General features: G+C 47.5%; 4 protein-coding genes and 1 long non-coding RNA gene across 6 annotated transcripts; 4 read left to right on the top strand and 1 right to left on the bottom strand.

Annotated features, from left to right (window-relative positions):
- Positions 1 to 68: 68 nt before the first annotated feature.
- Positions 69 to 2,442, top strand: med6 (mediator complex subunit 6). Of its 2 annotated transcripts, none has more exons than XM_037241394.1 (8): positions 69 to 213; positions 589 to 748; positions 837 to 928; positions 1,044 to 1,126; positions 1,214 to 1,322; positions 1,398 to 1,513; positions 1,623 to 1,650; positions 1,739 to 2,442. In XM_037241394.1, the coding sequence occupies exons 1-8, from the start codon at positions 171 to 173 to the stop codon at positions 1,867 to 1,869; spliced, it is 762 nt and encodes a 253-aa protein (XP_037097289.1). In that variant the 5' UTR covers positions 69 to 170; the 3' UTR covers positions 1,870 to 2,442. The 2 variants fall into 2 exon arrangements, with proteins under 2 accessions (XP_037097289.1, XP_037097290.1); XM_037241395.1 differs by lacking the exon at positions 69 to 213 and adding an exon at positions 272 to 445.
- A 334-nt stretch (positions 2,443 to 2,776) lies between these two features.
- pcnx1 (pecanex 1) lies at positions 2,777 to 17,161 on the top strand. Its single transcript, XM_037241449.1, has 35 exons — positions 2,777 to 3,125; positions 4,450 to 4,655; positions 5,752 to 5,851; positions 5,942 to 5,978; positions 6,211 to 6,273; positions 6,438 to 8,042; positions 8,106 to 8,235; positions 8,690 to 8,877; positions 9,157 to 9,250; positions 9,424 to 9,481; positions 9,543 to 9,757; positions 9,853 to 10,006; positions 10,091 to 10,123; positions 10,200 to 10,371; positions 10,444 to 10,554; positions 10,617 to 10,708; positions 10,786 to 10,895; positions 11,014 to 11,119; positions 11,197 to 11,289; positions 11,369 to 11,519; positions 11,598 to 11,739; positions 11,812 to 11,989; positions 12,108 to 12,216; positions 12,392 to 12,521; positions 12,597 to 12,655; positions 12,738 to 12,953; positions 13,035 to 13,288; positions 13,356 to 13,586; positions 13,663 to 13,763; positions 13,904 to 14,285; positions 14,363 to 14,637; positions 14,737 to 14,915; positions 15,020 to 15,498; positions 15,580 to 15,720; positions 15,794 to 17,161. The coding sequence occupies exons 1-35, from the start codon at positions 2,973 to 2,975 to the stop codon at positions 15,932 to 15,934; spliced, it is 6,888 nt and encodes a 2,295-aa protein (XP_037097344.1). The 5' UTR covers positions 2,777 to 2,972; the 3' UTR covers positions 15,935 to 17,161.
- Positions 7,914 to 9,677, bottom strand: LOC119116220. Its single transcript, XR_005096243.1, has 3 exons — positions 9,566 to 9,677; positions 8,098 to 9,478; positions 7,914 to 8,035 (listed from the first exon to the last, which is right to left on the bottom strand). It is a non-coding gene; the product is annotated as an uncharacterized LOC119116220 (long non-coding RNA).
- A 331-nt stretch (positions 17,162 to 17,492) lies between the features above and the next one.
- Positions 17,493 to 21,109, top strand: lgmn (legumain). Its single transcript, XM_037241312.1, has 14 exons — positions 17,493 to 17,636; positions 17,869 to 18,020; positions 18,199 to 18,296; positions 18,814 to 18,895; positions 18,967 to 19,049; positions 19,130 to 19,205; positions 19,327 to 19,389; positions 19,467 to 19,533; positions 19,616 to 19,734; positions 19,897 to 19,986; positions 20,056 to 20,259; positions 20,342 to 20,512; positions 20,656 to 20,723; positions 20,823 to 21,109. Exons 2-14 carry the CDS (start codon positions 17,877 to 17,879, stop codon positions 20,863 to 20,865), a joined length of 1,308 nt encoding a protein of 435 aa, XP_037097207.1. The 5' UTR covers positions 17,493 to 17,636; positions 17,869 to 17,876; the 3' UTR covers positions 20,866 to 21,109.
- Positions 21,110 to 21,526: 417 nt separating this feature from the next.
- Positions 21,527 to 24,323, top strand: chp1 (calcineurin-like EF-hand protein 1). The gene is made up of 7 exons (XM_037241418.1): positions 21,527 to 21,901; positions 22,186 to 22,258; positions 22,594 to 22,674; positions 22,748 to 22,872; positions 22,951 to 23,012; positions 23,379 to 23,501; positions 23,600 to 24,323. The coding sequence occupies exons 1-7, from the start codon at positions 21,835 to 21,837 to the stop codon at positions 23,651 to 23,653; spliced, it is 585 nt and encodes a 194-aa protein (XP_037097313.1). The 5' UTR covers positions 21,527 to 21,834; the 3' UTR covers positions 23,654 to 24,323.
- Positions 24,324 to 25,876: the final 1,553 nt, after the last annotated feature.

The following is a 25,876-nucleotide window of genomic DNA, read 5'->3' as shown; positions in this document are numbered from 1 at the left end:
ATCCCTTAAATAGTCTGCAGGCCTGTTGACACCAAGCTCATCCACGAGAGGCATCATTTTTTATGTTGCTACTCTAAAAAAAAGTTTCTTGACCTCATTACCCACGGGTGGGCACTGACCTCTGATGTCATCATACAGCGACAAGATTTTGACTTGCCTGCGTCATCTTTATGCGACCGTCTATTGACGTCATGGCGTCGGTGGATTTCAGAGGTAGAGAAATGAAATAATTTCATTAAATCGTGCACAGGCGCGTGTGTTTCGGACAATGATAGATGAGCGAACGTGTTTAATCTCAAATTCAATAGTATTGTTAAGAAAATATGTGTTTTCTGTCGTTCGTTAGTTGTTTGGCTTTTAGTGTTAGCGGTTAGCATTAGCAGCGCTTTTATTTTCATTGATGGAATGGAAGACAAGGGGCAAGAGTTTTCTCACCAGCTCACCAGTAAATATAACTAAAGACTGCTACTTATGCTCTTTAATAAGATTTACGTCGAACGTAAAATCGTCACTGGTGCATTTTCTGATTGATTTACCTGTTTCCAAATGGAAATGTAGATGTGTCATGGTATATTTGTGACTTTGCAGAAAATCTGCTGGGCATCTCTTGGGTGGACAGCGGCTTGGTGCCCATCCTCAACCCTGGCAATGTACTTGATTACTTCTCGGAGAGGAGTAACCCCTTCTATGACCGCACTTGTAATAATGAGGTGGTGAAAATGCAACGGCTGAGCCTGGACCATCTCAAGTATGTTGAGAAAGCTTTGTGTGTGCTACTAGAGAACAAACGGGCAAGTTGGTGACGGTTGACTGAACGACGTGAACTTACTTTGCAGTCAGATGGTCGGAGTGGAGTACATTCTTCTTCATGCGCAAGAGCCCATTCTCTACATCATCCGTAAGCAACAGAGGCAGTCACCCACGCAAGGTGAGCGTCGCGTGTCCCAGAAGAACATTTATTATAATTTCAAATGAAAGGATTTTGTAAGTTTTGTATGTTTTAACCTGACTACCATCTTCTCATCTCGTTTTCTGCTAACCAGTGATTCCCTTGGCTGACTACTACATCATCATAGGTGTGGTCTATCAGGCCCCGGATCTGAGCACGGTCATCAGCTCCAGAGCGGTGAGAATCAGGACCAACGCAATTAGCACGTCATCATCACTAAATGGCGATATTTTGCGATTCTTTCTTGTTTTTTAACCATTTCAGCTTTCCGCCGTTCACGGCATCCAGTCTGCTTTTGACGAAGCCATGTCCTACTGTCGCTACCATCCCTCAAAAGGATACTGGTGGCACTTCAAAGACCAGGAGGAGAGAGGTGAAGCATTTTTAGTCAGAGGGACTTGAGCGAATATGTCACAAGACTTTATATGAATAAAAATTGTTTTGACAGAAAAAAACAAGCCAAAGTCCAAGAAGAAAGAGGAGCCGGGTTCACTGTTCCAGAGACATCGTGTGGACACTCTGCTTTTGGACCTCAGGTCAAAGTTCCCGCCAACCTTCTACCAGGTACTTTGGACTCGTAATGTGGGGCAGGATAAAAACTTGAAGCAAGCACAAAGTCTGGTTTAAGTCAGTATACCGCTGTATTTATTATCTGTTCTTTCTGAAATTCCAGCCAAAGCCTGGAGAGAAGCCCATTCCAGGTAACGTATCATTTGTATTAAAATATTCCGAAACGAATAGGTGGTTTGATTTGATATATATTTAGATATTTTGAAATGTGTGTCACAGTGGAAGTAAAAAAAGAGCCTGAACCTCCCACGGAAACAGTCAAACAAGAGGAAAGGGAACCAGCGGCTAAGTCCACCGCCGCCGCACCAGCCAGCAAGCCGCCTCCCGAGAAGCGAGCGAGGCTCCAGTGACAGCAATTACAACATCGAACAAAACAGTTAGGACTTTGTCTTCCGCTACTTGACCTCAATGTGATCAGGATGAGGAAGTCGTCCTCGTGTCGGACTTGGATGCCTCACACACAGCATTATTGAATAATGATGATAAAATGAACTTGGGGGGGAGGGCAGCGGATGTTTGATGATCTTTTTGATGACATCAGCATTTTGCATGCAGGATCAGTTTCATTCCCGCATGACTTTTTTTATACATGCAGGAATGATGGTGCGTCATCAGTTCCTGTGGGAACGCGTAACCCGGCTTATTTCACTTCTAAGCTTCTGTGTTTTTGTGTAATAAATGTGTTATGTTATTATGGTATAGCTCCATATTTGTATTTAAAACATTGCTTTGACTGGACAGTTTTGTCATCATTGGGTTTTCAATTGAAAAGTCGCAAATTCCCCATAAAATATAATGTTATGATTGTTACATTCGATTGTTATTTTATGGATGTTGAATATCATATGGATTCAGTTTAGTGTTAATGGGTTACCACCATATTAAAATGATACTAAAAAAGTTCATGTTCATTTTCAATCAAATATTCTGGTAGTGTTTTCTGTAATGTTTTTTTCCCCCCTAATGTTTGTTTATTTTCTGTCGCCACTTTTCACCCGCAATACACAAAAGTAACACTAGATGTCAACATTTCTCACTTATGGTCCCAACTCAAAACATTTTTATCAACTTGTAGCTTCATTTGTTGATAAACAATTACTAGTTTCGTCAAGTGTTGCGCATTTGTTTTAGTCCACATTATGACATCAAGACGACATTTTGTGCAAAAATTGAAACGCGTTTGCTTGTTCGCGTTTCTTCTTCGCCTAAAACGCGGCGGAAACCACGAAGAAGAGCATTTTCGCAGGGCGTGGTGGGATAGCACGGTCCTCCAGTGGAGGAATCAAAGCAGCAGCCGAGCTCTCCGGCTTGGCTTGGCTTGGCTTGGCTTGGCTGACTGGGGCTAGCTAGCGGCACTAGAAGATGCCTAGGCCAGCGTCTCTGACCAACAACACGGCGCCGTTCGTCCGTTAGTCGTCGTCGGTGGCGGCGTACGTGTCCGCTAAAGCGAGCCATGGGCTCGCAGACCCTCCAGATCCTCAGGCAGGGGGTCTGGGCTTCTATCACCGGCGGGTGGTACTACGACCCCGACCAGAATACGTTCGTCAACGCGCTCCATCTTTACATCTGGCTCTTTCTGCTATGCTTCCCCTTCACGCTGTACATGGTGAGTTTAATTTTTCTTCTTTTTCTAACCCCGACTTTTTGGCTCGGTTCGTTTTCCCATCGGCTGTACCGTCCAGGATAGCGGCCACTGGGACACTAAATAGAAAGCTCGCTGGTCTGTCTATTATCTGGAGCGTACACAATGTAATGTGCCATTAAAGTCCAACGGCACCACAAAATGTCCACTTGAGGCTTCTAAATTCAACGTTGCTTTTAATATTTACATACTTAATATTTATAATGTACAATATTGATACGGAGAATGGAGATAGGAAATAAATAAATATTGAATACAAATATTTAATGGAGCATAATAGAAAAAATGATAACTAAATATAGACAAACAATACTTTAATTCCATATTAAATGCAAGACGTTTAAAAAAAAAAAAAATCACAAAATGCAAACTACTAGACTAAGATTAAATAATTTAAAATAGGGAAAAAAGTATCTAATGTTTGTCTTAGTCATCCAATGACTAGTTTGCTTTCATCCAGTCGTCCTCCCTTTTGATGCTTCTGATGCTTTTGATGCTTTTGAGACTTTGAAAAGCATGTTACAGTCACTTAATTCTGCAAAAGTGCTGGCCTGCGAACCCGGAATCAGCGATGAACCCCAGCGTAACATGCACTTCTCCAAGTACTACTTCAAGTGACCCAGTTTGATGCTGTAATGATGATGCCTTTTGTTGAGGATGAAGAATATATGCCTTTGCTGCACAGCTATTGTTCAAACAGCTGTTGCTTCTAAAGCCATGACTATCCAAGCTAACCATTTGCATGACATTTAGAATTTTTTTTTGGGGGGGGTGCTGTATTAGGCAGATTGATCTAGCAACATGAAAATGTTTTCTTCGAAATGAACAAGTCCATTTTAAAACCGGCACCCCTGTCCTAAGATTTTTTATTAGCGCCACCCCAGTGTCAGTTTCCCAGGCGTACAAACTTCTATATTGAGGGTGTTTCAAATTAGTGCGTGCCTCGCCTTCTATTCCGAGAGTGGAAATCCACCAGTCAGCTCCGTGGTTTATAACATGAGCCACAACTAATAGCAATGTGCACGAATGCAGGGGGTATTCCAAGTGCAGTGGCAGATGATGTGGATTTGGAGGGGTGTGTCTGTGTGTGTGTGAGGGGGGGGGGGGGTCGTATCATAGAGTTAGTGGTTGCCATCTACACTTATCAGCTTCAAATGGTGCAGCAGACAAATGGTGCAGCAACACATGAAGACAGACATTTTGAAAATAGCACAGGCATACAGTAAATTCTCTACTGCAGTTTATCGAGTCATTTGGTGTCAAATTTGATGTCCCCGTGTCGTTGCAGGCGTTGCCGTCCACCATGGTCATCGTGGGCATCTACTGCGGCGTGATCGCCGCCATGTTCCTGCTGCTCAAGACGGTCAACTACCGCTTGCACCACGCACTGGACGAGGGCGAAGTGGTCGAACTGCAGGCCAAGAAGACGCAGGGCAGCGCCGAGGGGTCATGCAATGTCGGCGCCGCACGACGGCAGGACAGCAATGGCCCGGGGTAGGTTTGTGGGTGTTCTATCAACTGTTTTTGAAAAATGTAAACCAAGAAGATGTGGGAAGCCGCTCTTGCATAAGAATAAGATATTTCCAGCTCACTTGACCCACTTGACCACTGGTGTTGAATTCCAGAGATTAAAATGGCCCGGACAAGGAATACTCGAGTTCTAAATTCCTGCAAATTGCACTTGGCTGCAGTCAATAGTTCCTTTCTTGCAAGCACAATGGATGATGTTGAATGAAACGTCCTGAGGGTATAAACTCCTCGCCAAAAAACATTGCGGGCCGTACGTACTTTGAGCTTGAAGTCATTGTTCACTTCAAATTTGGTATTGTAGGATTGAAATGCTAGTTGTATTAGCCTGTCAAAGGAATATTGCATTGTGTGTTAGCATGAAGCTAGCTGTTGTTTTGGGTCAAAATGTTGCTCTCTATCTACTGAAATAAGTCTGGTTGTTGTATATCCAGGTAGCACTGTGTTTGTATACAAACTTAAAAAGTTCTCCATAATGTTTTTTTCACCAAGTCTAAAGGCTCCAGCAGAAGGGGGAGAAAAAAAAACCCCAATGAGGTTGCACTTTTTTTATTGCCCTTAACGGGACCGAGTGACTCATATCGACATTCCAGCGTGGCGGACCTTAGCTCGACCCTTTCGGAGCACCACAAAATAGATTTTGCACTCAAGGTGTTGTTGTTGTTGTTGCGCACTCCACGTGACACCGTTTCTCGAGATGTTTATCTCCGCCGCTTGAACCAGTTGCGAAATATCCCCAGCGCATGGAAATGATTTATAGACGATCCCTGGCAGGCTGTTTGCTTTTCGGTCATCACGGGCCTTGGTTGGAAAAAGCACATCTGGGCTAAATATAAACACGGCGGCTACTTTACATCACTCCGAATCTCATTACTGTCACGTATTTGGCTCGTCGATGATGTGAGAGACAAAGCCTTGTCGGAGTTGCGTAACCTCCCCCCCCCACCCTTCATTCAATCCGCTCGACTGATTGAAAGGATGGAGATGAATGACGCGAGCATCAGCGTGATGAATGACACACCGGGGCAGTGAGTAACACGAGTGCGCCTTTGCGTGCGCGCAGAGACCCCGGAGGGGGGATCGAGATGGCCGACTTCATCAGGCAAGAAACGCCGCCGGTGGACTGCAGCTCGCGCAACTCCTACATCGGGATGGAGCAGCAGGTATTTTGTTGATTGCAGTGGCGGGAAGGAACCAAAGTAAACTGAACCCATTTGTCTTCTAATTCCTCATCTTTTGCATTCCCGTTCCAGACGGCGTCCACCCTCGGGAGAGCGACGGGAGCCAAAGGTAACGGAACGCCGGTGGTGCCCCTCCTTAGCCTTGCCTCATTAGAGACATGTTTCTGGGAAAAGTGTTTGGGCCCATCTGTTACTCGGAGGTCACTCAAAGGTAGATTGTGCAGCGAAACAAAAGACGGTGGCAGTCACACAGGAAGGGCAACAACGGCACCTCGCCGGGGCCGTATTAATAATTGATTGAAGCTGTCGTCTCCTAATTGCTTCCCTCCTTTCTTTTGCAGATGTGGGAAAGACGTCAGACGACATCAGCTTGACTCTGGTGGAGAGCTGCAGTCACGATCACGGTGCGTAGTATGGAAAATGTTTTGTTTTCACGGGCCCATTCTGTTCCCAGAAGTTTTTTTTTTTTGTCACGTAAAAGTCAAATCAATGATGATTTGAATACTTTATCCAAAAGATGTCTCTTGTATGTATATAAATGTGTGGTCCTTCCTTCTTGTGTCTTTAGATCTGCTCTCAGACACAAAGATGTACTGCCTGGTTCCCAACGACTCCTTCGCCTCCCTGCAGCCCTCCACCTCCTTGTGTCCGTCCGAGCTGTCCCGAGAACCCGCCGAGCTGTGCAACGCCAGCGCGTACCACTGCGGCCTGTCGCACGAGGACGCCGCCCATCACTTGTCCTCGCAGTCGCAGACCTTTCGGAAGGAGCCCCGATCGCGGGGATTACCTCGGACCTCTAGCTCGGCGGGGTCCGCCTTCCCCGACCCGGGCATGCCGGATTTTACGCTCTATCCACCACCCCGGAGGGGCGGCCTGGATCCCGTGCGCGAGCTGGAGGCCGCTAGGCCGCAACGGGAGGCGGGCGAGCGGCTCTACCAGCAGGACCAAGCGGTGGCCTCCACCTCGGGGCTGGAATGTTACAGGAACAAGAACCCGCACAGGGTATCCCGCTCCGTCTCTAGAGAAGCCGGAGAGGGCAGCTCAGGTTTGTACCAGGGGGATTCGGGCGGCGGCAGGAAGGGCCCCGACGTCGGGAGAAAATCCCGGCGGGGCGAGCGCAGCGCCGAGAGCCTGCGCAGCCTGAGCGCGCGCAGCAGCGGCTCCACCGAGAGCTACTGCAGCGGCACCGACCGCGACACCAACAGCACCGCCAGCAGTTTTCACAGCGAGCAGACCAGCTCCACGCACGTGGAGAGCCTGCTGTCGCTCTCGGGGGACGAACGCATGCGGGAGCGGGTGGACGCCGACAGCAGGGCGTGTTCTCGGGGTGTTCGCGGCCTACCCTCCAGGGAGGCCAACAAGAACCCGCACGCCAACGAACTGACGGCTAACCGGCCAGGCACAGTCGCGTCCTCCGCGCCTCCCGAGCTCACCGAGGGCAGCGGGAGTCCGGAAGATCCGAGCATCAGGACCGGTGCCGACGGCTCGGTCGAAGCGGTCGCCGTGGACCGCGTCGAGCCAAACAACGTTGTTCAGAGGACTTGCTCTCTGTCTACTGGCCGCACCGGGCGGCGGCGGACGGGCAAGAAACGGGCGAGCAGTTTTGACGCCAGCCGCCACCGGGACTACATGTCGCCGCGCGGGCTGGCCAAGCCTTGCAGCGCCGTGTTCGCCGGAGGCGGCGGAGAGGAGGACTCCAGCGACCACAGCGAGCAGAGCTGCGCCTCCAGTCTCCCCTCAGCCCGCCACTTGAGCACGGACAGCTCCTCCAGCGCCACCTCTCGCTCCTGCCACTCACCCGAGGGCCGCTACCGGGCCCTCAAAGCCAAGCAGACCGCAGCCGGCGCGGCGTCGGAAGCACGGGCGGGAGGGCGGCGGCGCGCCTCCCGGCGTACCCCCAGCACGGGCAACGCCAGGACGCACGCCCGCGTGTTGAGCTTGGACAGTGGCACCGCCGCCTGCCTTAATGACCCCACGCGCCTCGGAGCTCCCGCTGGGCCGCGACCCCTCACCACCTCCAAATCTGACCTGGAAGCCAAAGAAGGGGAGGTTCTGGATGCCGCCTCCCTGCTAGGTCGCGCCTCCCAGCTGGAGTCGGTGACACGCTCCAGGAACAGTCTGCCCAGCCAGGCCGTGTTCTTGGAGTCTCAGGACGCCGCCGCTTGCCTTCGGGGTATGTCGTATAACTATAGAAAAAAAGTCGAAAAGTACTAATAATTCATTTTCACCATCACAGCCCCCGGCAGCGAGGAGACGGTGGTCTTCCGCCGTGAGCGGAGCACGTTTCGCCGGCAGGCGGTGCGACGGCGGCATAACGCGGGCAGTAACCCCACGCCGCCATCCTCTCTCATTGGCTCTCCCCTCAGGTACAACGTCCTTCACAAACCGATGTCAGCATGTGACCACATCGTACGAGAGCGACTCAGATTTGTTTCCCAGAAAATCATCTATCCCTGAATCACACTTTGATCACGCGTCGTCGTTACGTCTCGCTCAGCATGTGATCTCGTTCATCCTTTTTCCAGCTACGATGATATCGTGTCGTCTTTTTAACAGTATTTTGGATGAGCGCGCAAAGAATAGAGTCCTTTCAACATTGCAAGTCCTGACGAATCAATCTCCTCACAAGCGCGCATGATTTGCCCGTTCTGCTGTGTCGCATCGATTTGTTTGTTTTTCAGTCGCTCTGAAAGTGATTTGGAGACATTTCCGACTTTGAACTTTATTGAAGCCCGAGAACTTGTTTTCCCAAACACGTGTTTCACCCCCCCCCCCAAAAAAAACCCCTCACTTTATTCCTCCCCCACTTGCCTCCTGCAGCCTCCAGGAGGCGCTCAGTCAAGCGTCCCAGCCTCCCACCAAGTCCACTCAGCCGTCTCGCACCGCCTCCCAGGTGACGGTGCTGAGCGCCAGCGCCTCCCTGCTGGCCAGGAATGGAAGCGCACACCTGGATGGTTCTCAGGACAAGGCCTCGACTGTCGGCGCCAGCAGCTTGCAGGACGACCTCGGTGGGGAACCGGCGCACGTTGCATGTTTTGAAACGATTCTCCCGGTTCGAAGCGGAACAGTGAACCCGCTCGAGGACACAGAATGTCCCAAGTTTGGCGAAGCTGCGGTCGTTGCAGTCAGTCAGTCGTTCGCGTTTGGCCAACTGATGCGATCAGATCCCCAAGCGCAGTGCGCATTATCCATGCTCCAGTTATCTGCGTTTGTTGACCAAGCGTCTGCAGGCTCCTCTAGCGCGACCGCCATCGATAATGACCGTTCTACCCTTTCTTTATTTTCAGGAAAACTCACACCCTCCTTGTATGAGGCCATGGGGTGCGACATGTCCCTGGTCAACTTTGAACCCGCCACCAGACGAGCCTCCAATAACATTTGGTGAGGAGCGGGCACACAAACGAGACACGATTAGTTGTAATAACAGGAAATGAACACTGTAGAAAAGTGCAAGAGTAAATATTTGACCAGTCTGTGTTATCAGGTTATCCAAACAGCAGTTGCATTAGCATCATGCTACTATTTTTTCTTCTCCCTCCGTGTGTGTGGTGCAGGGACACAGATTCCCACCTTTCCAGTTCTACCTCAGTTCGCTTCTTTCCTCATGACCTGGTGAGTAGATAATGTGAGTTTGTGCTGGATGTCAGTAAGAATGCAGCTCCCCCTCCCCCAGATCCGCCTGAACCGCCTGCTCACCATGGACCCGGAGCTGCTGGAGCAGCAGGACGGAGACCTGAGCCCGGATCTCCACATTGTGACGCTGGGACCCGATGAGCCGGTGCGCGCCCCCGTCGCCAAGGCCAAGCAGTACTACCGATTGTGGCTCATGCCTTACCTGTGGGTGGGGCTTCACTTCGACCGCCTCACTCTGCTGGCGCTGTTCGACCGGTGAGTCGCTACAGCGCCGTGACGTGGTGGACTGTGACTCGCAAAGTTGCGCAGGTGGCAGGAGACCAAACAATGTTTTGATACCTTTATCCCAGGAATCGAGAAGTTCTGGAGAACGTGCTGGCCGTGGTGCTGGCCGTCCTGGTGGCCTTCCTGGGCTCGGTGCTTTTGGTGCACGGGTTCTTCACCGACATCTGGGTCTTTCAATTCTGCCTGGTCATCGCCAGCTGCCAATATTCTTTGCTCAAGGTGAGGAATATTGTGGTTTTAAAAAACTATTTTCAGTTTCGTCTGTCGACTCAATTGATTGTTTTAAATCTGTTACATTGGCAGAGCGTTCAACCAGACTCCTCTTCCCCGCGTCACGTAAGTCACGACTCTTCTCTTTATCGTAGACGCGGTGGTCCGCTAACCTTTCATGGCTCTCTGTCGCCACCTACAGGGCCACAACCGCATCATCGCCTACAGCCGCCCCGTCTACTTCTGCCTGTGCTGCGGTCTCATCTGGCTGCTTCACTACACCAGCTTGAGGACGAGCTCCTCCCGCTTCACGCTTTACGGCGTCGCTCTCACCAGCTCGCTCATCCTCGCCTCTGCCAGGGACCTCGTCATAGGTGACGATAAAAATCCTACGCTGCGATTAAAGTTTAAAATCATTAACGATGGTCTCTCGTGTGTGTTTGCAGTGTTCACGCTGTGTTTCCCCATCATTTTCTTCGTGGGCCTGCTGCCGCAAGTCAACACGTTTGTCATGTATTTTTTCGAGCAGCTGGACATCCACATTTTTGGCGGCAACGGTGAGCCGCAACTTTTTCATTTGATTTGATTTGATTTATTAACGCGCCTCTTCTGCCCGCAGCCTGCACCAGCCTACTGTCGTCCCTCTACAGCGTCCTCCGCAGCGTCCTCACCGTCGCGCTGTTGTACGGCTTCTGCTACGGCGCCCTGAAGGTGAGCCGAGCCGCACTCGCTTTCTATTCGGACGCGCACTCGGCACGCCAACCGGCGCCGCTTTTCGACTTTTCCAGGAAAACTGGGAGCCTCATCACATCCCTGTGCTCTTCTCCGTCTTCTGCGGGCTGCTGGTGGCCGTGTCGTACCACCTGAGCCGGCAAAGCAGCGACCCGTCTGTACTCATGTGAGCACACTTAGTACATCATGGGGACAAAAGTATTGGGACGGGCACCGCTGACGGGAGGTTGTAACAAGTTCCCCTGTCTCAATTAATGCATCAACCTGCTCTAATTGTCTTCTAGCTCGCTGATACAGTCCAAAATGTTGCCCAACCTGAGAGACAGCAACCCGGAGGACCCCTTGTCAGAAGTGCAGGACCCCCTGCCTGATAAGCTGAGGGCCTCTGTGGTGGGTTTTCGGTGGAAGCATTGGAACCAGGCAGGCAGCGTCATTATAAAAGATTCGAATGGCTTATTGATTTGCAGAACGAGCGTCTGCAGTCGGACTTTATCGTGTGCGTGGTCATCGCCGTGCTCTACTTCGCCATCCACGTCAGCACGGTCTTCATCGCCCTGCAGGTACGTGGCCACACCGGCCGTTCACGCCGTTTTCCCCCGACGCTAACGGCTCGTTCGTCTCCTCCGCGTCCCCCCGCAGCCTTTCCTGAGCTACGTGCTCTACACGTTGCTGGGCACGGTGGGGCTGCTCACCCACTACTTGCTACCACAAGTGCGCAAACAGCTGCCCTGGTACTGCTTCTCGCACCCGCTGCTCAAGACCAAAGAGTATTACCAGTTTGAAGTCAGAGGTGAGCACACAGACAATCATGACTCGTCGACTTCATGTGGAATTCTAAAAAAAAAAGAAAATTCTTCTCCGGCGTCAGACGCGGCTCACGTCATGTGGTTCGAGAAGCTCCACGTGTGGCTGCTCTTCGTGGAGAGGAACGTCCTCTACCCTCTCGTCATCCTCAACGAGATGAGCGGCAGCGCGAGGGAGCTCGCCAGCCCCAAGCGACTGGACACCGAGTGAGAGAAACATGCACGCTTGTTTTTTTTTTTTTATTGTTTCTTTTTTTGACACAATGTTCTCTTCTCCAGGGTGGGCGCGCTGATGATCACCGTGGCGGGGCTGAAGCTGCTGCGCTCGTGCTACAGCAGCCCCACCTACCAGTACATCACCGTCCTCTTCACCGTGCTCTTCTTCACCTTCGACTACCGCCACATGTCGGAGACTCTGCTGCTGGATCTCTTCCTCATGTCCATCGTCTTCAGCAAGGTGCGTTTTGAGCGCCTTGTAGGTGCATTCGCCTGTTTTGCTGACCTTGCAAACCTTTTTTTTTTCTTTCCCCCCAGAGTCCATAAGTCCATTGTTTTAATGTTTTTTTTATTTTCAGCTGTGGGAGCTGTTCTACAAGCTGCACTTTGTCTACACCTACATCGCACCCTGGCAGATCACCTGGGGCTCAGCCTTCCACGCCTTCGCTCAACCCTTTGCCGTGCCCCGTATCCTTTCCACGCCACCTCATATATATTTTTATGACTCTGGTCATGCTCTCAAGTCACAAGTCTCAGCTGTAAATTGTCTCTTTTGGAAGTGTTGACCCAGCTAGTCTCATTGAGGCCATGGTTATATGACAAGCTTACCCAGTCTGGTCCTTGACCTCCTCGCTTGCTGCAGACTCGGCTATGCTTTTCGTCCAAGCTCTGGTCTCGGCCGTCTTCTCCACCCCACTCAACCCTTTCCTAGGCAGCGCCATCTTCATCACGTCTTATGTCCGGCCCGTCAAATTTTGGGAGCGTGACTACAAGTAGGATTCCTACTTAAAAAAAACATCTCGCCTCCATGTAGTCAATCTAAACTTGCTTTATTTTTCTCCACAAAGCACCAAAAGGGTGGATCACTCTAACACTCGGCTGGCCTCGCAGCTGGACAGAAATCCAGGTGAACGGCTAATTGCACATTGCTAATGATTTAGCGACTATTTAAGAAAGAATGAAACTATATTTATTTTTAATCCCGCCAGGCTCGGACGACAACAACCTCAACTCCATCTTTTACGAGCACCTGACTCGCTCGCTGCAGCACAGCCTTTGCGGCGACCTGCTGCTGGGCCGTTGGGGCAACTTCAGCACGGGCGACTGCTTCATCCTGGCTTCGGACTACCTCAACGCCCTGGTTCACCTGGTGGAGATCGGCAACGGCCTGGTCACCTTCCAGCTCCGAGGGCTGGAGTTCCGAGGTGAGCTTCCTGCGGGACAGAAATGAGTTTCAGAACACTGACACTGTCGAGCGAAGTCCTCAGCAACCCTTCTTCTTGCAGGTACTTACTGCCAGCAGAGGGAGGTGGAGGCCATCACCGAGGGCGTAGAGGAAGACGAGGGCTGCTGCTGCTGCGAGCCGGGCCACCTCCCGCACATCCTGTCCTTCAACGCCGCCTTCGGCCAGCGTTGGCTGGCCTGGGAGGTGCTGGTCACCAAATACGTCCTGGAGGGCTACAGCATCACCGACAACAGCGCCGCCTCCATGCTGCAGGTTTTTGACCTGCGACGCATCCTCACCACCTATTATGTTAAGGTGAGTGGGCGAAGACTTTAAGGGGACCAATCGGAGTGGAAAGATGTTTAATGGCGATGCTCTTCAGGGGATCATCTACTACGTGGTTGCCTCGCCCAAGCTGGAAGAGTGGCTGTCCAACGAGACCATGAAGGAGGGTCTGCGGGCGTGCGGCGAGAGGAACTACGTGGACCTGGATCCTACCTTCAATCCTAACATCGACGAAGACTACGACCACCGGCTGGCCGGCGTCTCCAGGGACAGTTTCTGCAGCGTTTACCTGGGCTGGATCCAGTACTGCAACTCTCGCAGGGACAAGGTAGCAAAATGGTCTTCATGTACTTTTAAAAAAAAAAAAAACTCGAGGACAGTTGAACTCATGTTTTGTGTTGTAGCCTCTGGACAACGAGAGAGACTCACCTCTGGTGCTGCTTTGCTTCGGCCTGTGCGTACTGGGAAGGAGAGCGCTCGGAACGGCAGCTCATCACATGTCCAGGTTTGGCGGGCAATGTTGCCGTTCTTTGTGCTGTAATGTCCCTCTGACATTTTTATGAAAGTTGCATTTGCTTGTTAAAGTTCCAGTAGCACTGATGACAAATGGCGGCTCATTCCTGTCGCATGTGTCCCGTCCCACAGCAACCTGGAGTCTTTCCTGTACGGGCTTCACGCTTTGTTCAAAGGAGACTTCCGCATCTCGTCGGTGCGAGACGAGTGGATCTTCGCCGACATGGAGCTTCTCAGGAAGGTGGTGGTCCCCGGCATCCGGATGTCCCTCAAACTCCACCAGGATCACTTCACCTCGCCCGACGAGTACGAGGAGCCGGCGGTGCTTTTCGAGGCCATCTCAGCCCACCAGCAGAACCTGGTCATCGCCCACGAAGGCGACCCGGCGTGGCGCAGCGCCGTGCTGTCCAACGCCCAGTCGCTGCTCGCTCTGCGCCACGTGCTGGACGAGGGCACCAACGAGTACAAGATCATCATGCTCAACCGCCGATACCTCAGCTTCAGAGTCATCAAGGTCCGGGAACATTTTCATCATTGTTGTCAGAAAATACAGACGACATTGTAATGTGTAATTCTGGACGTGTGTCACAGGTCAACAAAGAGTGTGTGCGAGGCCTGTGGGCAGGCCAGCAGCAGGAGCTTGTGTTTCTACGGAACCGCAACCCGGAGCGCGGCAGCATCCAGAACGCCAAGCAGGCGCTACGCAACATGATCAACTCGTCATGCGACCAGCCCATCGGCTACCCTATCTACGTGTCGCCGCTCACCACCTCCTACTGCAACTCGCACCCGCAATTGGGCCACGTCTTGGGCGGGCCCATCAGCATCGCCAACATCCGCAACTTTGTGGTCAGCACTTGGCACAGGTTTGTGTCGCTCTCTTGTATGAAACTATGGCGCAGTGTGTTGAGGGTTTCTATTTGGCTGCCTTTTAAACCTTGTCTATCTCCTTTTTATTCTCACAGGTTACGAAAAGGCTGCGGCGCAGGTTGTAACAGCGGAGGGAATATCGAGGATCCCGACGGCGGCGGGCTGTCCTGCGGCAGCGGCAACGGGATAGCGGGTGACTCGCAGCAGAGCTCCATGTCTCACGGTGGCCATTCCGGACCCGGCGGCCGTCACTCGTACCAGCCGCACGCTCTGGGTGAGGGAAAGAGCACTTAGTTAACCATTAACGGCAAACCATAGCAGTCTGCTACATTGTCACAAGGCTAACGCTAACGGCGGTGTGGCTGTCCGGGCGTCCAGGCTCCAGTCAGAGTTCCCAGTCTGTCCAGTCCAGCCTGGTGCGCCACTCCCCGGCCCGGGCCTCCGTGGCAAGCCAGTCGTCGTCGTACCGCTACGGCGGCAGCAGCCGCCACTCGTCGTTGCGCACGTCCGCCACGGGCCTGGAGGCGTGCCGGCGCTCCTCCACCAGCCAGCTGTCCCTGCGCACGCTGCCCACCTCCCTGCAGCTGCGGCTGGGTTCCAACTCGGACTCGGCCGGCCCGTCGGCGTCGCTCTCCAGCCACAGCATCCCGCCGTGCAAGCGCCACACGCTGGTGGGCCTTCTAGGGAACGACGGCCTGTGCGGCGTGGTGATGGATCCCCTGGGTCAGCATCACCACCACCACCAGCAGCAGCAGCATCTTCATCATCATCACCTGCACCACCACCATCACCACCTGCAGCAGCACAACCCCGTGGTCTCCACGGTGCGCAGGGACGACATCTCCTACAGAGTGCAGGTGTGTGGGAAGGTTGTATTTCAACTCAAATATATAAACGCTAGCTGGATCGCAAAATGAATTTGTTACTGTTCTCTCCAGATTGTGGACCCGGGTCAGGTACTGGAGAGCATCAACGTGTCCAAGAGAAAGGAGCTACAGTGGCCCGACGAGACGGTGCGATTGCGGGCGGGGAGGACCTGCTGGAGGGACTGGAGCCCCCTAGAGGGCATGGAAGGACATGTGAGTTAAGCCAAACCGAAGATGACAACGCTGGTTCTGAAAATGTGAGTTGATTGTTGTTGGGCATTTCCAGGTGATTCACCGGTGGGTGCCTTGCAGCCGTGAGCCGGCCAACCGCTCCCATATAGACAAGACCATCCTGCTGGTACAGGTGGACGAAAAACTGGTGCCCATCGTCGAAACGGGCGTCATCGAACTGGGCGCCGAGGTTTGACAGGGCGTCCAAAATCGCAAGCACACAGGAAGCGGGAGCGCTCGGAATTGAAACGCAAGGCTCGCTGCTAACAGTTAAATGGAAGTCGGAAGGTTGAGCGTGAGTTAAATTGCATCACACAATGAGGTCGATTATCATCGGCCGCTAACTACCTGCCGTCATCAATTATCAAAGCTTGAGCACGTTGTCAACTTTGGATGCGGTATTGCAATATGTGGCCGACTTGGCGCTTTGACATCGAGATTGAATGCCAACGTTATTCACCACTCAACGGCTACAGTAAGTAGCTACAGTTGTCACTTATTGAAGATCTTTGCATTTGTGACATTGCGCAATGTGGTTGAGTCACCGCTATTTGCTGCTAGCATCACTTTTGAAAACAGGAACTGGGAGTTATACCTCCACCCAACCCGCTCCGTCAGCAGAGTGGGAATCGAACCACAGGGAAAAACAAATTTAAGCCGAGGCAGACTTTTTATGAGTCTTTTTTTTTTTTTTTTTTTTTTTTTAAAGCACCTCCCTCCCTTTTGTCACAATCTGCCTTGCTTTTATCGTCTGGGGAAAAATGCTGCATGACAGTCAAGCTCATTGATTTCTATGCATTTTTGTGTTGATACATTTTGTGGTTGTTAATAATTTGCCAAATATGCCTGGTTTTTGTCATTTCTGCTACCACGCCTGCCCCTGCACCGCCCTGTTGCCATAACAACAGACAACGTCGCTTTGTAGTCATTCCACTCGGATTAGATTCAAAGTATTGACTTGCACTATATTTTTTATTTACAGTGATGCACTACAATTGCATATATATATATATATATATATATATATATATATATATATATATATATATATATATATATAAATCACTATTTATTATGACAGACTCTGAATGGCCGTGGTTATACCGATGCCTTGGAACGACGATTAAAATGCAATCACCCTTCTTATTTCTTTTCCCAACTTGAATATAACTTTTTATTGTATATCCGTATATATATTTACACAAATATATGTATATGTGTGCGTATGTATAATGTTGAGTGTAAAAAAATATTTATTACTGTGAAAATACTATTTACACTTTCCGCTTTTTGAGATAAAAAATGTTAATGTATTAAAGGACCATGGGGTTGAAAACAACATGCAGGTTTTTTCTGATGGTTTGTTTAAATATTTAACTTAATTGCTTTTCTATACTGAGAAATAAAAAAATGATTTATTGCAGATGAGTTTCTATGGTGGCTGTTTGAACATAAATGAATGTTATTTAAAATCATGTTTGTAATGTTGGTCCATTAATTCCCATTAATATGGATCCTTTTGCTCACAAAATTGACTTTCACATTAAAATATTTTTTTTATAACGACTTTTACAATTTTACTAACCCAATCGTCCTCCTTGTATTTTTTTTTTAGAAAAGATAGAGATTTTAGTAAATATTTGTCTTGGAAATCCCTGCGTCATCCTTCGACTTTCACCTGTCGCTCAAGTCCAATCTCGTCTGACAGCGCGTGATTTTATTTCAGGAAAGCCCCGCCTCCTGCGCGCTGATTGGCTGCCTCTTCAATAACATTCCAAGCTTTTCTTTTTTTTAGGGGCTACATAAATAACACTGCCGTCAAGATTAACCGGGTCGTTTGGTCGTTTTTTTCACCGCTACCATTTTTGCTCGGCTTCCTACAACAAAGCGAACAACAGGTAATACAAATGTGTGATTTTTACCGATATTTTTATTGATATTTTTGGAGTTTCTTTTGAACACCCTGATGTGATTTAATATTAGCTAGCTAGCTAGCCTCGGGAGAATGGATGTCATGTGACAGTCAGGAATCAGATGGTATCGAGCTGCTTCGAAAAAGATGCACTTTGACGTATGGCTGTATGGAATAAATATTATTGTCGTTATTCATAATTCATTGGCAAATCACAGGTCGGGAAATGTGCCGTTTTTTGGTGCTCCCGGTTGTCCTGGGGTTCTTCGCCGCCCTGGTGAACTCCTTCCCCACACAGGAGCCCGAAAACGGGAAGAACTGGGTGGTGATCGTCGCTGGCTCGTCTTCCTGGTACAATTACAGACATCAGGTAAACGTTTAGAAACTTTGTATTTTTCTTCAAAATTAGGACTTTTTTCCCTCGGAACTACTAACAGTTTTATTCATTTTAGTTCACAACTTTTTTTTTTGAGGGGGGGGGGTAATTGTCTTTCTTGTATTTTATCCTTATAAAACCTTTTCTTATTGTGTTTGTGTCCTCTGACCAGGCGGACGCGTGCCATGCCTACCAGATTGTGCACAAGAACGGCATCCCGGATGAGCAGATTGTGGTCATGATGATGGACGACTTGGCACAAGCTGAAGAGTGAGAATTTATGCATTTTTCTTCTTGATTTGTGTCTTGGGTCTTTATTTCTATCTCTATTCTTCATTTCAACTTCTCAAAACTCATCCTGATGGAATGACAATTGCGTTCTTAATTCCACTACCCCCTCCCAAAAAAATAAATGATTGACCAGGCCTTTTATCAGTTGTCGGCCATATTCCTGCAGTTATTTCCAGCAGCCTGCAGTTTCCTGTGTTTAGTGGCACTGGGCCAAATACAAGAAAATGGTCAACACTGATAATAAAACCGAAGTAAAACTCCCCAAATCAACAGAAAAACGTTTTCAACGAAAATAATCAGCAGATCAGTTTCAAATACATTTTTGAAAGACCTGCAGCTCTTTATCACACACTTCCTCTTTTGTTTCTTATACAGTTCTCTGACACGCTTGGAGATATTTTTTAGAGAAATGAAAGTCACCTGGGTTTGCAAATGTCAGGCGAGGGGGGGAAAAAAATTGTTGTTGTCTTAAATGTTTCTCACTTCCCTCTTGAAGGAATCCTACACCTGGCATCTTGATCAACAGGCCCAATGGTAGCGACGTTTACAAAGGTGTCCTCAAGGACTACACGTCTCAAGTGAGTGCCAAAATAATAAGTCGGCCACCGCACAGTTTCTCACCGAGCGCTGACCGCCCTGTTGTGTGCAGGATGTTACTCCGGAAAACTTCCTGGCCGTACTGAAAGGTGATGCCTCTAAAGTTAAAGGAGGCTCTGGGAAAGTCTTAAAGAGGTCAGTGACAACTCTGCAATTTGCTTTTTTTTTTTTGGTCAGATCGCCACATCAATGTCTTAATCTTTTTGTCCCTACAGCGGTCCCAACGATCACGTCTTTGTTTACTTCACTGACCATGGAGCGCCTGGAATTATTGCCTTCCCTGATGGAGAGGTTGGCAGACTTATTTTCAATACACTTTCTGTCTATATATAATAATATGTTCATGAATAAATATAATTATCCGATTTTTTTTATTGCAAATTCTGCTTGCTCATTTGTCTCTTTTTGTCAGTTGCATGTCAAAGACCTCCAAGAGACCATCCAGTACATGCACGACAATAAGAAGTACAAGAAGGTATGTAACATCGCTGACTAATATTGCATCCTTCTCATCGTTGTCAACACTAATCTTCATCTGATGCGCTTTGTCAGCTGGTGTTCTACATCGAAGCCTGCGAGTCAGGGTCAATGATGAAAGATCTGCCTGACGACATTGACGGTGAGTTGATCAAAACAGAAAAAGCACCCCGAAAAAAATTGTCAAAATTGTTTTGAAAATCGTTTTTTTTTTTTTTTTTTAGTTTATGCAACCACAGCCGCCAACTCCCACGAGTCATCCTACGCTTGCTACTATGACTCAGAACGTGACACCTACCTGGGAGACTGGTACAGTGTCAACTGGATGGAAGACTCTGATGCGGTATTGTAGATGTTTTTCTTCTTTTTAAAATTATTTTAACAACCCTTGAATGTAAAAAGTTTTTTCCATGTCTGTCATGAGTAGACCCACAAAAGTCATAAATACTTAAGGGTATGAATTGCACTCTAGACTTTCATTTTTGCTATTTCTGTAACGCTGCAGGAGGACCTGTCCAAGGAAACGCTGTTGAAACAGTTCCGAATCGTCAAGAGTCACACCAACACCAGCCACGTGCAGCAGTTTGGAAACAAAGTGAGACCGCGCACAAACAACACGTTCAATATGAGGATGTTTTGCATCATATTCACGTATGCTTGTCAGACTCTGGCCCACATGAAGGTGGCGGCCTTCCAGGGGACGCGCAAGAGCGGAGCCGGCGCCCCCGGCCCGTTGCCTCCCGTGAGGGAACTGGACCTGACGCCGAGTCCCGATGTTCCCCTGGCCATCCTCAAGAGGAAGCTGATGGCCTCCAACGACATTGGCGTGGCCCGGAGGGTTCTCTCAGAAATAAACACACACTTTAAGGTCAACCACGCGCTTCACAGCTGTCAATCAAATCTTGAAAGATAAATTCGCTATGTGTGTTTATGTTTTCATGCGTGTGTAGGTGAGGGAGATGTTGGCGACGACCATGTATCAAATCGCCGAGAGGGTGACGGGCGATCGTTCCGAAGCCGAGGAGGTGGTCAACGAGAGGCGGGACCTGACGCAGCACCAATGCTACCGGACCGCCGTGGACCACTACAAACACAACTGCTACAACTGGAACAAAGCCAAGGTACGTCAGCAACAGCGCAATACACGACCGCACAAAAGACTTACTTTCCTGTGTATTGACATTTAGAAGTATTTTTGGACCTAACTTCCCTGTCGAGGCTTTCATGTTAATTTCTCACTTCTGTAATGGTTTTGTGTTTCCAGTATGAATATGCACTGAGACATTTATATGCTCTGGTCAACATGTGTGAGAGAGGCTACACCGCTGACAGGTAGCTGACATTTGTATTAAAATTTGTTTTATTTTTAAAATACAAGTAACGGTGCAAAGAAAAGTGGGGTTCTCATGTTTTTTGTGTCTGTGTGCGCAGCATCCAGATGGCCATGGACTCGGTGTGCCACTACAGCGAATGAACAAAACTCCTCAAAATATGAACGCTGCTTGGTTATTGGTTTTTATTAACAGTCTATTAACAATTTTTATGTTTGCGTTTTTGATTTAAGATGAATTGCACTTTTGAAAGGTGTCTGAATGACCTTTTAATGATTGTGTGCTTTTGCTTTTATTTGTGGAAATGCGTTTTGCCATCAGCTTTATTGGTGTGACAATGATGAATGTTTACTGCCGCTCCAATAAAATGGTGAAATACCAAAAATGTATGTCTTGTCTTTTATATCACTTTATTTATTTATTCTCTGATAGGCGACTTCAGAGATATGAATGAAACCTAATGTTAATTGTTGGAGCGGTACTTTACAGTACTTTTTACCGATGCGTCTAAATCACAGTGAAGCACTGCCCTCTAGCGGTGGACAGTAGACAATAATATTATCGCAACAATTCGAGTTAAATTCAGCCAGCGTTATTTTGGGGGTAACTTCATCCATCCATCTGTTGCGCTGTCTTTCTTTTGCTTTAAATCTAGATGTGTGTGGCAGACCTCAGTGCCAGGCCTACAGTCACAGTATTTTAATTTTGATATTAATTTTGAATAACAATTTTACCAAGGCGCGCATCACTCCTATGTTCACATTTTAGTCAGGCACTGACACGGCTACCCAATGCATCCATCATAACCCCGCCCACTTGATAAAAACGTAAGATAAAAGACCGAAACTCGGCTTCCTTTCGCAAGACGCAAACACCCCGCTGCGTTCACTTTCGTGAACTAAATATAAAATAAAATCGAATGACATACTAGCGGACTATAAAGTTGTCCCAAACTTCCCCGAGAGACTATTGTCCTGCTCAACGGACGAGCTAGGCAGCTGTCGTGCTAGCTGCTCAACGGTAGCCGTTTTGGGTTTTTGCTTCGTGTTGTTAACTTTGAATTTACAGTTGTGTGTGTGCTAATACCGAACTTCAACATCTTCGTCATCATTATGGGATCCCGAGCGTCCACGTTACTCCGCGAGGAGGAAATTGAAGAAATCAAGAAAGAAACGGGTTGTAAGTTATTGTTATTATTATCATTATTTTTACTATTTTTAATGACTTACGTATGGACGGAATAGAGGAATTGTACTATTTCCTTCAAGGAAGCGTCATGGTTTCCAGTAGGCCATCATAACAGTGCATTTATGACTTTTATAGTGATCAATGACGTCACATACTTCAGATGGCAGAGAGCTGGCTTGAGCTAGCAGGCCTATTTTTCTAAATGACTCAAAGACAACTCAGCCAAACATTTTATTATGACTATACATCGTCCATGTGTCTGTTTTTCTTCCCAGTCTCGCACAGCCAGATCACTCGACTGTACAGCCGCTTCACCAGCCTGGACAAAGGGGAGAATGGCACCCTCAGGTGAGACACTTTTCCACAGTTAATCACAAACTAGAGTTTCATCTTTAGACGGGAAAAAGGGAGTTATAGTTGAGCGGGTGTTTAATGATTACACGTGCCGTCTTCTGAAATCCAATGTTGTGTGTGAGGCTGTGGTATTTACACTCAACAAGTTTTGGTTTTACCTATCCCTGCTTAGTCACGGTGGCCGTCAAGGTGACTCGTGTCATTTTCCTCTATTTATTTGTCTTATTGTGAGTGTCAATATCACCATCAAGTACCGCACCCCTTTTTGCTTACGAGGGTATTTTTCCATCTAATATAATCAAATCCGTTTCATGCCTCTATGTGCACAGTCGAGAAGACTTCCAGAGGATTCCTGAGTTGGCCATCAATCCTTTGGGTGACCGCATCATCAACGCTTTCTTCCCGGAAGGGTGAGGCTTTTATTTTGAAATGTTGTGCCATTTCAGGTCGCTTATTTTTTTTTTTATTTATCCCTTTGGTCAGAGAGGACCAGGTGAACTTCCGAGGCTTCATGCGCACACTGGCCCACTTCCGGCCCATCGAGGATAGCGAGAAGAACAAGTACGCCCCTGGCGAGCCGCTCAACAGCAGAACCAACAAGCTGCTGTGTAAGTGTGTGTGTGGGGGGGGACTTCTCGCAAAAATGACAAGCATCACTCATTGCTCCTTTTGTGGCTTCTGTCCAGTTGCTTTCCGTCTTTACGACCTGGACAGAGACAACAATATCTCGCGGGATGAGCTGCTCCAGGTGAGTGCACAACAGTTTATTGCTCAAATGTTAGCTTTTAATGTTAGATCTTGCTAGATCAAAAAAAGTCATCATTCTTGGTCCCGCCAAATAAAAACAATGCTTGAAACATGGCTTGTTGCTCTTTTGTGTAACCCTGCACCAAAACCAATCAGGAAGTTGCCACACGACCATGACTGTCATTTTAACTTGGTCTCTTCCTTGCGCACCACCGTAATTGTGTTTATCCGATGGAACTAAAGTAACAGTGGTGAGGGAGCTTTGCCCCTCAGTTGATAAAAGTAGCTACAACGTGATGACAGGCGTGATGTTTGCTTTCCTTCCTCCTCACAATGGATTGCATGCTTGTGTGCGTGCTTTTGACAGGTGTTAAGGATGATGGTGGGTGTGAACATCTCGAACGAACAGCTCGGGAGCATCGCCGACAGAACCATCCAAGAGGCCGACACAAACGGAGACGGCTCCATTTCCTTCAACGAGTTCATCAAGGCAAGTTCTCCAAGTGAATCATATTTTATGATGACTAAATCTAGTTCACAATTGCATTAATAGCTTATTTAAAAAAAAATGTTTTGTGTATGTGCCAGGTGCTGGAGAAGGTGGATGTGGAACAGAAAATGAGCATCCGCTTCCTGCACTGATGACTTTTCATTTAGGAACTCATCATCACGTCCGGAAATGTAGTTTTATTCCGTTTCCTCCCGTCAGTGTCAAAAGTAGGCGACTGTGGTCCTCGCCTCTTGTAGAAATGCGCATGTGCCTTGATTTTTAATTTTTTGTCTGTTTGTTGTTCTTTTGATTTCTTAAACATGCAATTTCTTTTGTCCCACTGGTGAGCGCTGCCTAATTTTCAAGCATGAGGACCACAGTTGCTGCTGCTGTTCACACTCATTTGAGAGTACTAAAGGTGTGTGTGTGTGTGTGTGTCGGGTGTTAATGCATCTTTCTAAAGAAGACAAATTATGACATTTTTACAACTCGTAATGCAGCATTTCATCACCTCCGTTGTGGTGCAAGGATGTCACTGGATTATCAAATGTGGACCAGCTGAGGTAACATGCTATGTATTTTTATTTAAAGTAGTCTTTGTATTAGAACTAGTATGCATGATCATGATGCGCAGCATTTGGCTAACTGTTCTACTAAAATCAAAACTGTCCTTCCTACGTAGAGGCTATTATGATAAAAATAGTGAATAGTTCAAAAGCCTAGTGTGTTATGGGGGAATCGAAGCAAAAAGAAAATAATAATCTGATATATTACAGCTGATATAAATTTATTTGTGCAATAAAATGAGGTGCCATATTTGGACTGATATTTTTTATTGTGTGCTGTGTGAGTGCGTTAATATTTAATAATATCAAAGTTTGCATCGTAAAATGCAAAACACCCGCATCTTAGTTTTAGGGAAGCCACCCACTTGTTTCTATGCCAAGAAGAATGAGTGATGAAGCAATGCATCAGGTGGAACAGGAAGCCAGACATTTGACAAATGTTATCTGAGGTGGTTGGAAAAACAATCACACCTCAGGCGACATCTGATAATAAACATAAAAAAAATTTGGGGGGGGAAATAGAAATAAAAAAGTTCTGTAAAAATAAAATTAGCCTACACTTACATCATATCATTAAATAGAAGTTAAAAAACTAAAAGAGCGGTTTAATTTTATTGTTTTTATTCTATTACAAAAATAGAATATATTGCGAGAAACAAAAATACAACGACGCGTATATTCGTTTTGGATACCCGGAATTTGATCATCAGATAGCAAAAGTGTACCGTGTGTCGCCCTCTGCTGGTATGCAATGCTTGTGTTGTTTTGGATTCCCGGAATTTATCAACGGGAGCATTTCTCACCCTGACCAGCAGAGGGCGACACACGGTACACTTTTGCTATCTTATGGTCAAATTCCAGGATTCCAAAACGAATATACGCGTCGTTGTATTTTTGTTTCTCGCAATATATTCTATTTTTGTTTTAGAAAAAGAGCGGTTTAATTTTATCGTTTTTATTCTATAACAAAAATAGAATATATTGGGAGTAACAAAAATACAACGACGCGTATATTCGTTTTGGACACCCGGAATTTGACCATAAGATAGCAAAAGTGTACCGTGTGTCGCCCTCTGCTGGTCAGGGTGAGAAATGCTCCCGTTGATCAATTGTTTAATTTTTATTTGTTTCTCTCAATATATTCTATTTTTGGTTTAGAATAAAAACAATAAAATTCAACTGATCTTTTACGTTTTTTTTTTTTTTTTTTTAACTTCTATTTAACGATATGATGTGTTGCTTTGGATTCGCAGAATTTATCAACGGGAGCATTTTTCATCCTGACCAGCAGAGGGCGACACACGGTACACTTTTGCTATCTAATGGTCAAATTCCGGGTATCTAAAACGAATATACGCGTCGTTGAATTTTTATTTGTTTCTCTCAATATATTCTATTTTTGGTTTAAAATAAAAAAAAAACAAATTAAACCGATCTTTTACGTTTTATTTTAATTTTTTAAACTTATATTTAACGATATGGTGTGTTGCTTTGGATTCGCGGAATTTATCAACGGGAGCATTTCTCATCCTGACCAGCAGAGGGCGACATACGGTACACTTTTGCTATTTTAAGGTCAAATTCCGGGTATCCAAAACGAATATACGCGTCGTTGATTTTTTATTTGTTTCTCTCAATATATTCTATTTTTGGTTTAGAATAAAAACAATAAAATTAAACCGATCATTTACGTTTTATTTTAATTTTTTTAACTTATATTTAACGATATGGTGTGTTGCTTTGGATTCGCGGAATTTATCAACGGGAGCATTTCTCATCCTGACCAGCAGAGGGCGACACACGGTACAC

Source organism: Syngnathus acus, chromosome 22 (genome assembly GCF_901709675.1).
Source record: "Syngnathus acus chromosome 22, fSynAcu1.2, whole genome shotgun sequence".
Lineage (NCBI taxonomy): Eukaryota > Metazoa > Chordata > Actinopteri > Syngnathiformes > Syngnathidae > Syngnathus > Syngnathus acus.
The sequence above is the reverse complement of the archived record's forward strand: the minus strand, read 5'-3'. Positions and strand labels throughout refer to the sequence as shown.

Coding starts and splice junctions, on each gene's coding strand:
- med6 (XM_037241394.1), top strand. CDS start 171: ATGCGACCGTCTATTGACGTCATGGCGTCGGTGGATTTCAGAG. Junction 929..1,043: donor GAGGCAGTCACCCACGCAAG/GTGAGCGTCGCG, acceptor TCTGCTAACCAG/TGATTCCCTTGGCTGACTAC. Junction 1,127..1,213: donor CGGTCATCAGCTCCAGAGCG/GTGAGAATCAGG, acceptor TAACCATTTCAG/CTTTCCGCCGTTCACGGCAT.
- pcnx1 (XM_037241449.1), top strand. CDS start 2,973: ATGGGCTCGCAGACCCTCCAGATCCTCAGGCAGGGGGTCTGGGCTTCT. Junction 3,126..4,449: donor TCCCCTTCACGCTGTACATG/GTGAGTTTAATT, acceptor GTGTCGTTGCAG/GCGTTGCCGTCCACCATGGT. Junction 11,740..11,811: donor CCCAAGCGACTGGACACCGA/GTGAGAGAAACA, acceptor TCTCTTCTCCAG/GGTGGGCGCGCTGATGATCA.
- lgmn (XM_037241312.1), top strand. CDS start 17,877: ATGTGCCGTTTTTTGGTGCTCCCGGTTGTCCTGGGGTTCTTCGCCGCC. Junction 18,896..18,966: donor TCAAGGACTACACGTCTCAA/GTGAGTGCCAAA, acceptor TGTTGTGTGCAG/GATGTTACTCCGGAAAACTT. Junction 20,260..20,341: donor AAATAAACACACACTTTAAG/GTCAACCACGCG, acceptor ATGCGTGTGTAG/GTGAGGGAGATGTTGGCGAC.
- chp1 (XM_037241418.1), top strand. CDS start 21,835: ATGGGATCCCGAGCGTCCACGTTACTCCGCGAGGAGGAAATTGAAGAA. Junction 21,902..22,185: donor AATCAAGAAAGAAACGGGTT/GTAAGTTATTGT, acceptor TTTTCTTCCCAG/TCTCGCACAGCCAGATCACT. Junction 23,013..23,378: donor CGCGGGATGAGCTGCTCCAG/GTGAGTGCACAA, acceptor TGCTTTTGACAG/GTGTTAAGGATGATGGTGGG.